Source organism: Podarcis raffonei, chromosome 2 (genome assembly GCF_027172205.1).
Source record: "Podarcis raffonei isolate rPodRaf1 chromosome 2, rPodRaf1.pri, whole genome shotgun sequence".
NCBI classification, from domain to species: domain Eukaryota; kingdom Metazoa; phylum Chordata; class Lepidosauria; order Squamata; family Lacertidae; genus Podarcis; species Podarcis raffonei.
Window position 1 is genome coordinate 37,073,555 of NC_070603.1, and position 13,003 is coordinate 37,086,557.

General features: G+C 43.0%; 2 protein-coding genes across 2 annotated transcripts in view; both read right to left on the reverse strand.

Annotated features, from left to right (window-relative positions):
- Positions 1 to 562: 562 nt before the first annotated feature.
- Positions 563 to 6,892, reverse strand: LOC128407539 (uncharacterized). The gene is made up of 2 exons (XM_053376025.1): positions 5,863 to 6,892; positions 563 to 1,569 (listed from the first exon to the last, which is right to left on the reverse strand). The coding sequence occupies exons 1-2, from the start codon at positions 6,212 to 6,214 to the stop codon at positions 977 to 979; spliced, it is 945 nt and encodes a 314-aa protein (XP_053232000.1). The 5' UTR covers positions 6,215 to 6,892; the 3' UTR covers positions 563 to 976.
- Positions 6,893 to 9,107: 2,215 nt separating this feature from the next.
- Positions 9,108 to 13,003, reverse strand: part of MXRA7 (matrix remodeling associated 7) — a 62,266-nt gene continuing 58,370 nt past the window's right edge. Inside the window, exons 4-5 of the mRNA XM_053376026.1 lie at positions 9,585 to 9,702; positions 9,108 to 9,531 (exon numbers count right to left, since the gene is read on the reverse strand). Coding sequence (XP_053232001.1) covers positions 9,588 to 9,702 — 115 coding nt within the window. The 3' untranslated portion in view covers positions 9,108 to 9,531; positions 9,585 to 9,587. The remainder of the gene's footprint in view (positions 9,532 to 9,584; positions 9,703 to 13,003) is intronic.

Here is a 13,003-nt window from a genome sequence, read left to right on the forward strand (position 1 = left end):
CCAATAGGGTTGACTGTAATTATAATTAATTATGGATACTGAAGAGGTAATATGGAGTTTTCCTGTACTTGTATTAAGCAAGTCTTTTCCACCAGATGTAATTCCATGTCCTTAAGGTAGTCAAAGTGGGAAAACGTATATCAGAATTACAAATAGTAAGATTGGGGGGGGGGAGATATAAACTGGTACAAATGGCAATAGACAATGAATACTTCCTAAGTGCCACCACACTAGGGAATGATGGTTGGGAATCACAGCCAATTATTGCTCCAAATGACCTCTTCTAGACAATGGAACTAGTCTGCGGCAGAAACTCAGCCCTCAAATGACTCACAACCCTCAAATGGCTTACTCTGGAATAGCGCATAGCATTCAATGACCAAGTGGAGTAAGCAATTTGTTGACTGCAAGAGAGAATCAATGCAAATGCAAATATCCAATGCTGAAAAACATGTATATGTATACTTTGTGTGGTCTCATTTCCCCTGTCTACCCAATACACTTGCACATACAATTTGTTAACATCTGAAAAACTGTTTCACCTGTTTTTGCTTATAATGACTAGTTACATACATGTGCCTCTCTGAATAATGCCTTGAAGACAGAGTAGTAAGCAGATACCTGGTCCACAACATTTTTCATTATACCATCTTACAAGTTTCCCTTAAAGAAATCAAAATGTACAGTTTCATTAACAATGAGTGTATACATTGAAAATCTTCATGTTAAAAGGGAACAGTTTCTTTCATCTGTTATTAGACAGTCCTATCGTTGCAGAGATTAGTCAGAGGAACATATCTATCAACCTGTGTCATCTATATATGTAAAATGCAGTTCAAAGCTACCTAGGAACAGGAAGCCCATATCCACTCGTATTCATCCAAGTGTGCAATTTGTAAGACACTATATGATGGTCAAGCAGCAACAAACCCATTCTTTCTGACAAAACCAACACATATTACTAGCATCTTCCCAACTATCCCAAAACCTGATAGAACCGCAGGACTTTCTTCAGGTCTGCCAAGAATAAATCAGCTCCTGCATCAGATAGGTCATTGACATCAGGCAAGAACAGGTTTGCTTTATCAGACGTAATCAAGTTATGCGACAGAAAGTGTACACCAATTTCATTACAAAAGCCTACCATTTTCTTGTTAACATGCTTTTGAGCTTTCGCCATCTGTTCAGGATTTTGGTCCATCTTGCAAGCACGTCTTGGCAACAGTGAAGACCAAACTATGGTAGCATTTGGGAATGCTCTTTTAAGAATGCCCAAGTCATTTTTCATGGATATAATGAGAGACAAGTTATCATTGGGAAGATCATCTTCTCCAATATGAATTATTATAAGGGATGGAGAAGAACGGAGATGATAAATTTCATGCAGAAGAGGCATGAGCTGTTCCCATTTCATTGCCTGTATCCCATGCCAATACACATATGCCCTTGAAACAGAGATGCCCAACTGCAATCCATGTGGTAGACTTTTAGCTCTCTTCTTTGATGCCAAGATCACAGAATTGCCACATATCCAGATTTCCTTTGGGGGAGGTTGCTGTCTTCCAGCACCTAAAAGTAAAATGCCACATTAGTTCAACTACTTCAGATTGACCCCTGCACTAGCTTACTGTTCCTCCATCCTGAAAGCGCTAGTACTAAAAGGTTAAAGACTGAAATTTAAAATCTATAAACATGTTAATATGCTAGAAAATTTGATCAGCATTCTCTCCAGACCAAAATCAAGAGACCAAGCTAGCTGCACTTTTGAGAAGACAGAAGTCCACTAATATGCAGCAGAATTAAAACATTCACAGAAGCCTGTTAAGACAGCTGACTGAGGAAAACCCACTAAGAGGATCAAGGATGGGGTAGGGTGAACAGTGCAGCTGAGCTCAGCACACAAGGAAGCACACAAAAAAGGATATCCCCCTCCTTCAGCTGTAAGCACTGGTTTTCAGGAACAGGTGACAGGACTATCACTGCCACGGGTCATGAAAAGAGCTGGCTGCAGAACCAGTCTCAGCAACACTAATCCTTCCACTATGAGCAGCAGCCCAGATGATACGCAGGCAGGGAAGACAACAGGAGCTGAGTGATCCTGACATCTGCCCTCACCCACTTATCAACCTGAGGCTATAGTGTACCTAGCTGTAGCAAATGCAGCTCAATCTGACCTGAATTGAAGAAGGTGCAATAAAGTGTTTTTTTCTGACCAAGAAAGTCCATTAAGCTGCTTTCACAGGAATAAGCATTCTGGGGCAATTTCCCCCACGAGGAAAGGCCACAGCAGAAACCAGCAAGTAGAGGCAATTTGGCATGCCTCATTTTCTTGCCACCCCAGAATTTTAGCATGGCCAAAACATGGTAATCTTATGCTGCGATCCTTAGCATACATGGTAAGGAGTAATGGCCACTGGGCATATGGAACTGACTTTGGAGTTAACATGCTTAATTTTGTGTTGTTAAACTACATTTTACATATATAAATGGCAGAGAAAGGAGAAAGAGAGTGCATCTGTACAGTATTCTGTTTGCCCAGTTCAGTGAACTCTGTGCAGTTTTAACAGATCTCGCCACTGCTGTTTTCACAAACATATCTGTATGAACCAAAATTCAGGCAAACAGAAAAGACGCACCTCTCTCTTTATTTTTTTTAAGAGTCAAACCCTGCACTCAAACCTGCCTCTCCTCCATCAGCAAACAAATACTTCAGGTATTGACAACTGCAGGTGATATGCTGCATTTTTTCGTACGATTAGTACAAAGAGTTTTATTAGGTAAGGGGAACCAGCAAGATTAGCCTACTTACCTCTGTGATGAAACTAGTGTCATTTAGAATGAAGGAGGAGGATATAATCAACCACAGCAGTAAGAGTAGGAAGACAGCAAAATTCAGTGAGTGGTGAAAATAGGCAAGAGCATGGAGATGGCCATTTGAATGGCAGGTGGTGCTAAGAACCTGGCTTGAGAGTTTTTTTAAAGTATCAAAACTGGAGTGACATAATGCAGTAGATTCTTTTTGGCTCCGTTAGCTTCAAAATCCGCACACAGAGAAACATAAGGGGCACAAGTTGCAATCATTACACTTTGACATCTGTGGAATGTGAATTATACCTACCACCTGTAACTCAGTTCCATAGAAGTTTTGAACAAAAGCACCAGAGAGGAAAAAGAACACTTCCAAAAAGAGCATCTGACTGTAATTAGCTGGTTTCTTTTTATTAGATGGATCAATACTTAAGATAAATATAAACAATATATGGCAACAAACAAGGTTTTAAAAACCCACAAAACAAAACAAAACTACATCTTAACACAGTCACACATAACTTGAAAAACTAGGGTAGAAAAAATTATCTGAACCTTGTTTTGTGTCAAGAACACAGAATCATACCACTGGAAGAGAAGATGAACAAGTATAATACTCTACTATGAAGCTGGTCACCCCCCCAAGCTTCCCACAGCCCGTGCAATCCAGAGCAGAGTGCCCTACCAGTAACTAAGTGGAACTCAGAAATGCGCATGATGTACAAATAGATCCAGGTGTTTAAGCAAAGGAGATGAGACATATATTGGTCGTAAAAGTAAAGTGGATTTGATAACTAAAAGTCACTGCTTCCAGTCTAATGTTGCCACAGTCACACCTTCACCAATTACGGCATTAATAAGGGAGACCAAATCTAGCTCTCTGCTCCCAGTGCTATCATTGATTATTTGACCTGGGGTAGCTGAGGGAAGGAATTATGTGCATAGCACCTATGCACGCACACAGAACATTTCTGGAAACATATGTCTGCAGCAGGCTGTCTAGTTTTTTGCTGGATAAGCTATAGCAAAGCACATGAACCACGTATGGAGATCCAAAATAAAAATATATACTTCAGAAATTTCTTAAAGCCAATGAGATTCTTTGGTGCTACAGAAATTCTGGGCACCCAAATGCAGCATTCAAAATTTCTGTAGTTGAAAAACTTTTGATTTCCAGCTGAATTTATTAATGGTCAACTAGGAAAGGTGGCTGAGTGATGAGCCTCTCTTATGCTGGTCACAGTGACTGTTCCCATCTTTAAGGCATGCCCACAGTGTTATTGAGCACTGCTCAGCAGTACAAAACTTTAGGCTGCCGTTTTTGCAAGACTTATCCAGCAACATGGTGGGCATGTCTGCAGGGTGCTCCCTGTCCCTAGCAGAGATGGTTTCAGGATGAAAGGACTACTATCTTCTTGCTGTCGATATGCCCCCAGGCAGGTAGGCAATCTCCCCACTTTCTTTGGTCCAGCAACTTGATATCCAAGGGCACCTGCCTCTGCTACATGCTTACCCTCAGTCCTGAAGAAGTCTCTGGTGATGCATACCTGGATTTTGATGCTGTATGAATCCTGCTCCTGGTGCACTGCTGGATCCTTCCCAAAGATCAGTGCGACCTTGAGAGCATACTGTCCCAGTTGTTCCCAGGCAATATTTTATGTGAGCTACAATGTATTTTTCACTTGATAGTATTTGGACCACCACTCCTGGAAACATGTATGCATTCACTCAAGTATTTCCACAAGTGTACTTGATCAAGGAACAATGGCTGGTATGGATTTGAGCCAGCAACCTCCTGAGTTTGTTCACGCTTGCTTGGAGACAGCACTATTGCATTCTCTTGTTTGTTGCTACCACTTGATTCTATGCTTTTCTTCCATTGGAGTTTGCTAGAGGGGTAAAATGTTTTGCCTTCGAGCCAGTAATCACCTAAGTATGTTTGCTACCACTTTAGCAGACAGCACCAGAAGGGCCCCTTGAATGTGACTGCTGCCCAGTTGTCAGCACTTTGTACATGTTAGGGGCACAATGGCATGGCCAAAATGCCCCCAGCTTGGCTTACTGGCTCCCTTCATGTCTGCATTATACACAGCATGTTCTGCATAGCACCAGATTGATGGACAGTGGCACTGTTTCCCTTTTTGTGTATTTTCCAAGTAGTGTGTTTCCCCACTCCCAGTCTGAGTATGCACTGGATATGGCAGCCTTTTTTCTGGCAAAGCAGCAACATATTGTTGGTCTCAGTGTAAGGCAAACATATGATTGCTTTTTTAATACAGTATCTTTGGATCAGCTATAGGCAGAATCAAATGCTAGACAAAGAGAGGCCAGAAGCACAAGACAGTAAAGATCGTCTTCTTCTACAGTACTTACATCTATTGTTCAGAAGTATAAGGACCTGCTGATCATGCATTGTCTGACTTGCTGTATGACACAATAACGTTAAAGCTTATCACATATAGTATGGTACCTACACTGATTCAGCAATTGCTTTTTCTAAATATTTCAGGATTTTATATACCATTGCATTTGTGCCCATATTCTTTTTCAACTCTTTATTTACTACTTTCTGGTTTCATAATGGGTATTCCATTGCCTTAATTGTTCCACTTGCCCACTTTAACGCAGTCACTAAAAATCTGCATTATTAATTCAGAAGTTTATGGTGTGGGGTGCACAATCAATTTATACCACAACATGTGTTTTCTGCATTTTCTAATATTCCACAATTAATTCTACCTTTCTGGCCTTGTCAAAGGCCATGGGACACAGAGACAAAACATTCCATTTCCTGCTAAATAAAGAAAAATCTACCCTTGCTCTCAGTGAGTTGCAGCTAGATATATAGTTGGCACAATTACCACAGTCATGCCACACTAGGCAGCTGTGGTTTGGAAGCTTTTCCATCCTCACTCACTTGCGGCCATTTTTTCCAAACAAGTGTGGGACAAGATACAGTGGCATGGAAATGGCAATCCCTGCAGGTTTGTGTTTTGGAGCATCTGGCTTGAGGTTGCAGCCCCACCATATTGGAGGGCGCCTTGTTTGACTTACCCGTCACCTGTTGCACGGCAGTTATCACAGACGTACGCATCTCATTGACAGCCTTCTTCTTCTTCCCCCCTCCTGCCAAGCGGGGAATAGGATTCAGGCCTCCCGGAGGGTCTACTGCCGGAGGGGCCACTCCGTTGCTGCCTCCCGGATTCAATTCCGAGGTGCCTCCCGCTGCTGCCATGGCTTCTGGGCCAAGCAAGCCACGCCGGCCAGCAATTAAAACCGCCTCCAAGGCTTTCATGAGGGACGGGTTCGGGGGACTGTCCTTAGGGTTGGGTCCCCTGGGAAGCTTGTTTTCTGGCGTCCCGGGGACGACGAGGCTGTCATCACTGGGCCTCTTGACTGGCTCCATGGCAGAAACAAAGGGGAGATGGCAGGGAAGCTATGGGGTGCTCCAAAGGACCAAATTTTATTGCAGGTATAAGGGAAACCACAGGCCCCAAAATAACCTATAAATATAGGGCGCTGCCTGTCTCTTGGGGCAGGTGCTTTGCAGGCTCAGCACTGTCAGGTCCAGCACTGAGGTGGAGGCGGCGGGAGCCGCACCTAGCAGCACAAGTAAGCGACCTTTTAAGGCGGGAGTCGAAATGTAGGGCCCTTCGAGGTGGAAGGCAGAGGAGGCGGTTACTCTGCAGCCGGAAAAAGCGCGAGAGCGGAGGGGTCCAGCCCAGGCGCCCTTCTCTACCCCCTCGCCACCCCCCGGGTCTCAGCTCCCGAGAGAGGCGCGGGGGTTTCTGAGGCGACCCCCTCCCGCGAACTCCGCTAGGCCCCGGGCGCTTCCTCGCCGGAGAGGAGCGAAGCGGCAACGGGCCGTTGCCCTGGAAACGCTCGTCGTCGTCCCCCCCTCTCTCCGTCACCGCGAGCGCGGGACAACCGACGACAGCGGCGTGTAACCACGAGCAGGGAGCAGCCTCCCATTTAACATCGAGCGGGAAAAGGACCCACGCAGCAGCCGTAGCCAATGACCCTTCTTCCGGGCCGAGGAGGGAAGCGCGCGTGCGTACTTGGCGCGGCGCGGCTCGCTACTGTATCCTAGACTCGCAATGTGTAGAGAGTCGCCTGGAGGCCTCAGTTCGTGGTTCAGTTTAGCCCTCGCTCCGCTCTCCGCCTGGCGGAGGTGAGAGCTGCGCAGGACGGCAGATCACGCATGCGCAGTGTGGAGGGAGGAACAAAGATGGCCAAGATATACCTAAAATCTGCATGTGCTTTTATATGCAACAAATATATGCCTGTGCTGACTTATATGTGTAGGTGCACATTTAAAAATAGTTACTGCGCCGTAAACACAGTGGGCTGCCCACGTGTGCTTAACCCTAACCCTACTTCCCTGAATTCAATAGAACTTACATCTGAGTACACTAGTAGACATGGTTAGGATTGTGCTGCTTAGCAGCATGAGAAGATTTAAAGGTAAAGGGACCCCTGACCATTAGGTCCAGTCATGACCGACTCTGGGGTTGCAGCGCTCATCTCGCTTTATTGGCCGAGGGAGCCGGCGTACAGCTTCCGGGTCATGTGGCCAGCATGACTAAGCAGCTTCTGGCGAACCAGAGCAGCACATGGAAACGCTGTTTACCTTCCCGCCGGAGCGGTACCTATTTGTCTACTTGCACTTTGACGTGCTTTCGAACTGCTAGGTTGGCAGGAGCAGGGACCGAGCAACGGGAGCTCACCCCGTTGCGGGGATTCGAACCACCGACCTTCTGATCGGCAAGTCCTAGGCTCTGTGGTTTAACCCACAGCGCCACCCGCGTCCTTTTATGAGAAGATTTACATAATTGCAAACATGACAAAAGTGGTCATCAGCGATAAATAAAGCTCATCAGAAAGTGCCCAATCAAATGGAACGATTTCCACATAAATCATAATGGGATCTAAAAAATACAGGATACAAAAAGTTAATAGCTGTGACAGTTATTAAACAAGATCCTGGGGCCAAGAGTCTGTTCAGCAGCCTCAGCTTTTGTGGCTGGAGTGCAATCCAGTTACCGTAATTCATAGACGCTGCAATTGTAGCACCTTCCTGGCTTGTCTTAAATGTTCAAGTTGACTTGAGGCTGGCAAATTATAAGCAAAAGTTGTTTTGTGGGGAATGGGGACAATGCTGCCTAATGGTGCAAGTAGCCAGCACTGAAACACTTGTCTTCTAAAGGATTTCTTTTCTATTGATGAAAGTGAGTTGGAATGAAATGGCATAGAATACTGAGGGAAAAACATTTTGCCTATGCTCTTCACCAAACTACAGGTGGCAATCTTATGCTCACTTGATTAGGAGGAAGTCTTATGAAATCAATGAAGCTCTCAGGGAGCAACTCTCAGTAAGATCACACTGTTATAATACATGAATTGTCTATTATTTAATGAAGATATCCCACCATGTGTTCTTACACCCACCAAGTCCTTTTGGATAAGATGCATTTCTCTCCCACTGCTTAACAAGCTATGGATTCATTTCCATGTTATGTGTTAATTTTATCTCTGCCTTAAATTCTAAGCAGGTATTATTACACATTTTATGTTCCAGGGGCTCAGATTTTTTATTTTTTTATTTTATTAATTTGTTGATAGCTTGTGATGCTGCTCCTTCTGAACAGCTATACTGGACTGGAGGGCGGAGAATTGCAATGTGGACATTTAAAATAAATAAAAGTCTCAATCTCACTGGAGAATACAGGGTCAATACATAACTATATTCTGAGAGTTCTTATATGTGTCGTGGAGTATTTAGTTCAAAGGCTGTATGGCTTATTCCTACCAGGGGAAAGCATGTGAAATTTTAATTGAAAACTGGAATAAAGTGTTATTTTAATCCTAGCCTGAGATTTTGGGACTATCTCCCCCGTCCCACTTCCTTTCTGCTAGCCTTATATTGAATAGCAGAAGAACAAATGCAAAGCCCAGATGGTCCTTCTAATCAACAGCACATGCACACGCAGTGTTCCCCCCCTTTTGTATGTTAAACAAGAATACATTTATTTAAGATATCAAGAATACATTTATTTAAGAAAACATAACATGAAAACAAACTTTTCATAAAATTTCCCAATGTGCTTTTAGCAGTAAGGTAAAAGGTAAAGGTAAAGGCATTAATCCCATATTAAACATGAATGAGCATAGATCTTTATTTGTGAAAGTTTTAAGTTAATGTTTATCATTAGCTTTTTAAAAAAAAATTAGGGTTTTAGTCTTCCACAGCATCCATGAGAAAGTTTTGTCAACAAGTGTGTGAAATCTGGTAAATGCAATGCCAGTTAAGAAATCAATTTATTTTGAAATAAATGGGAGATAATATGTTGAGAAAGTAGCTGACATTATTTACTTTGCTGCCAGCAACAATATGTTTCTAACAACCATTTATTACTCTACCTAATTGGTTACATTATCTCAAAACAGATCATTTCAAACAATTATCTTGTTTCAGCTGGGTTCAGAAACATTGAATCTTCATGCAGCACTAAGGGTATCTTCCCTCAATGCGAGTGTAACATTAATGTATGGAACGTTGATTTGGATAGCAGTTGGTATATTCAAACAAAAAACCAGAGGACATTTTTCTTCTAGGAAAAATCAATTCCCAAAATCAGAATAAAAGCTAGTACTGAATATTTTAAATAGGCCAAAATGCAAACATTATCTTGTTCTACATATTTTTGCTGAAAGTTCTGCAGCCTCCAGTGTGCTAAAGAATTAAAAACCAACGGTGGTGAGGCTTGGCGACTTGCAGTCTACATGTCATAAAGCTTAAGCTGTTCTTTGATGTCAGTTTCAGACATCTCCCCAAATGTTTCTGTTTTTTCCTTTAAGAGGGTGAAGATGGCAGTCAGTTGTTCTCTTTGGACCCTGCCAAGAAGAGAAGAACAATAACAGGAAGAGAAAATGGAAAAACCATTGCTTCATAAACTTATAATGCCTCTGAGCAGGATTAATGGAGTCTGTCACCATGCTTTCTGTTACTTCTTCTGCAGTTATATCTGGGATCTCTGTGGTATGAGTACAATAGCACTGGGATATTCCCCATCCAGAATTAAAAGCAGGAATGGAGAACCTGTGGCCCTCCAGGTGCTGGACTCATCAGCCCTAGCCCGGTAACAACATCTGGATGGTACCATATTTCCCATCCCAGACCTAAAGTCTGCTTTATGGTAGGACATTTGAATGAAACCCTTCCCTAACATTCAGAATGGAAAATAGCATGCACCTCTGGTTGTGGGGGACCTTGGTTTCTAAACCCCACTTTGAGTGTGTTCGTTTATTAAAAGGAAATTGTCTTTTCAGATACAAGAGCCTATTTCCCTGAATCCCACCAGTTCCAAAAACATGTTGTGTATTTTTTAGTCTCAGAAATCATGGAAGCTAAGACCAGTAAGGTGCTATGTTATGTATGAAGGTGTTTACGTAAATAGATAGCTTCTTCAAGCAGGCACAACAGAGCAGTTGCTTACAGCAGGATTTCAGTTTAATGTAATTTAGAGGGAAGTGATGCGATGTCTTAAAACATCTGTAAAGGTAAAGGTAAAGGGACCCCTGACCATTAGGTCCAGTTGTGACCGACTCTGGGGTTGCGGCACTCATCTTGCTTTATTGGCCGAGGGAGCTGGCGTACAGCTTCCGGGTCATGTGGCCAGCAGGACTAAGCCGCTTTTGGCAAACCAGAGCAGTGCACGGAAACGCCGTTTACCTTCCCGCCGGAGCGGTACCTATTTATCTACTTGCACTTTGACGTGCTTTCGAACTGCTAGGTTGGCAGGAGCAGGGACCGAGCAACGGGAGCTCACCCCGTCACGGGGATTCGAACCGCCAACCTTCTGATCGGCAAGTCCTAGGCTCTGTGGTTTAACCCACAGCGCCACCCGCGTCCCATCTGTCCCAAAAACATCTGTAACTTCAGGTTATTTCTCCCATCCCTTAGACCTTAGATGATGGACATGCTCTGTGACTTGTGACATTTCTATATGTTCAACTTGAACTTTACTTTGTAGAAACAAGCATCTCTGAAGTGTGTCACCCTTAAAAATAACTGTGGTTCCAAAACATACTTTTCTGATGGTCTCCATCACTGTGATACCTTGATGAACGGATCTAGCACTTATTCTTCATTGAAATTAGGGACAACGGGGGATTAATCATTTGCTATTCAGGAGTCAGTGAGCTTGCCATGAGGAGTTGAGCAGGGGTCCCAAAGGGATATGTGTGGTACAGAAGCAAGTTTAGTTTAAATGAACCTTCAGGGGTAAGAGGACATCATGTCTGCACAAACTAATATTTAAGCACTGATTGCATATTTTATTTCAGAAAATCATAGATGTCTAATAGCAGAAGTGAGATCTTTAATGTGGAACTCTCATTCTAAACATATTTTAGCAAAGTGGAGGGAATACTAACAATAGGTCCTGCCCGTTTGAAATCCCAGTTCAGTCATCTTTCCCACCCTCCCATATAAAGAGAGAAACTAGTTCTGTCCCTCCCCCCCCCCCATTATGGAACAAGTCAATCTTAAGGCACATCTAAATGGATAAAGCAACAGACTTCTTGGAATGTTTTAAAGTCTATTGTGATATGAACTTCTATAGGCAAGAACCTTGAAAATTCATGGGTTACACATGGCAACTGTACTGGTGTAAGAACATGCACATTCTTGAATTTGCAGTTCAGCTGAACGTTGGTTTCTTGATGCAGCAAAAGAAGAAATATTGGTAAATTCAGAAAGACTGGATTTGGAACTAAGAGGAACATCTACAATTAATAGCAATGAATTAGATTATTATTATTTTTTAAAAGACCTCTGGCTTAAAAATGGATTTTCCATGGTTATGTTTCAAAAGAAATGTAAGTTTTCTTGTTATTTTTCTTCTTCACCAGAAAGAGGTGGTAGAACAGGACTGTATGTGTTGTGTCCAATGCTGCGACTGCAGAGTTATACTCGTGCAATGGGACTTAATCTTCCTCTCCTTGCATGCCTTCAAAATTTATTATGGGGTATTCTGCAATCCTCTGGAGCAAATTTTCCAGCTGTATGGGGGGGGTTTGAGGAGAGGAAGTATCGATTTGGAGGCCAAAGTATTCTGTGCTAGTGGAAGAGCAGCCTAGGCTACAAGCAAAAGCCTATGGACCAGCCTATACAAAATGCTCAGCCATGTGGTTTTCCCCTTGACATTTTCTTCTACAGAATGAGCGGCAGAAGTTGCAAAAGCCGAGAGGAAGATGTGTGCAGGTGGATTGCAGTGTGCCATGAGACAAAAGTAGCTTTGGGGGGGAAGGGGTTTTAGTGTGGGAAAACAGAAAAGCATATCTCCTGTCATGCTCAACTTCAACAGCAGACATATTGGTGTGTGGTGTTGTTTTTTTAAATCACATGAAAACATAATGTGACTGAGTATCATGTAGCTTGGCCCATCGCCATTACTGTCTGAGAGAAATGGTTACCATTTTTAAAATCAGTTTAGTAACTGTCCCTGCTGACGATGGTGGAACACTCTGTTCACAGCAACCCATTGCATAGATTTCGTTATACTTGTGACTTGGGTTTAAAAGGTCATTGCCCTGATCATTCAGAAGACTTCTCTATTATAACCAAGGCTCCAGTGCTGATTTATGGTGACAGACACTATTATACATTCCTGATTAGCTACCATGGGTGTAGTCAGGACTTTTGTTTGGGGAGGGGCAGCAAAAGTTGTTGGGCTTTTTTTTTCAATAGGAAATAAAAATTGTTGAACTTTTCTTGGGAAATCATGGGTAAAAATACCCTGTACTGTAAATAGGACATTGCAAGGGGCAGGCTTCTGCTGGGAGGGCAGAACCTCAGATAACTGAGCACTTTCAATGCTTTTCAATAATATTTGTGTACGCCCATGGGTACAGGAGATGGAGAGGAAAGGGGGAGGAAATGAAGCGACAGGCAGCCTTTCATGTGAACAACTCCAAATCCTTACCTACTTTGGAATGAGACATCGCTTATTTCCAGTTTTGGACTGCTGTTTTGTGCAAGCATGATAGATCACAAAAGGTGTATGTGCACATATAAACAAATATCCATGGATCTCAGGTTTCCTGGCTTGGAGCAACACACACACACATACACACACACACATGGCTGCTGTACCGTGTGTGTACAAGGTACCATTGTAATAGGAAAGCCGTC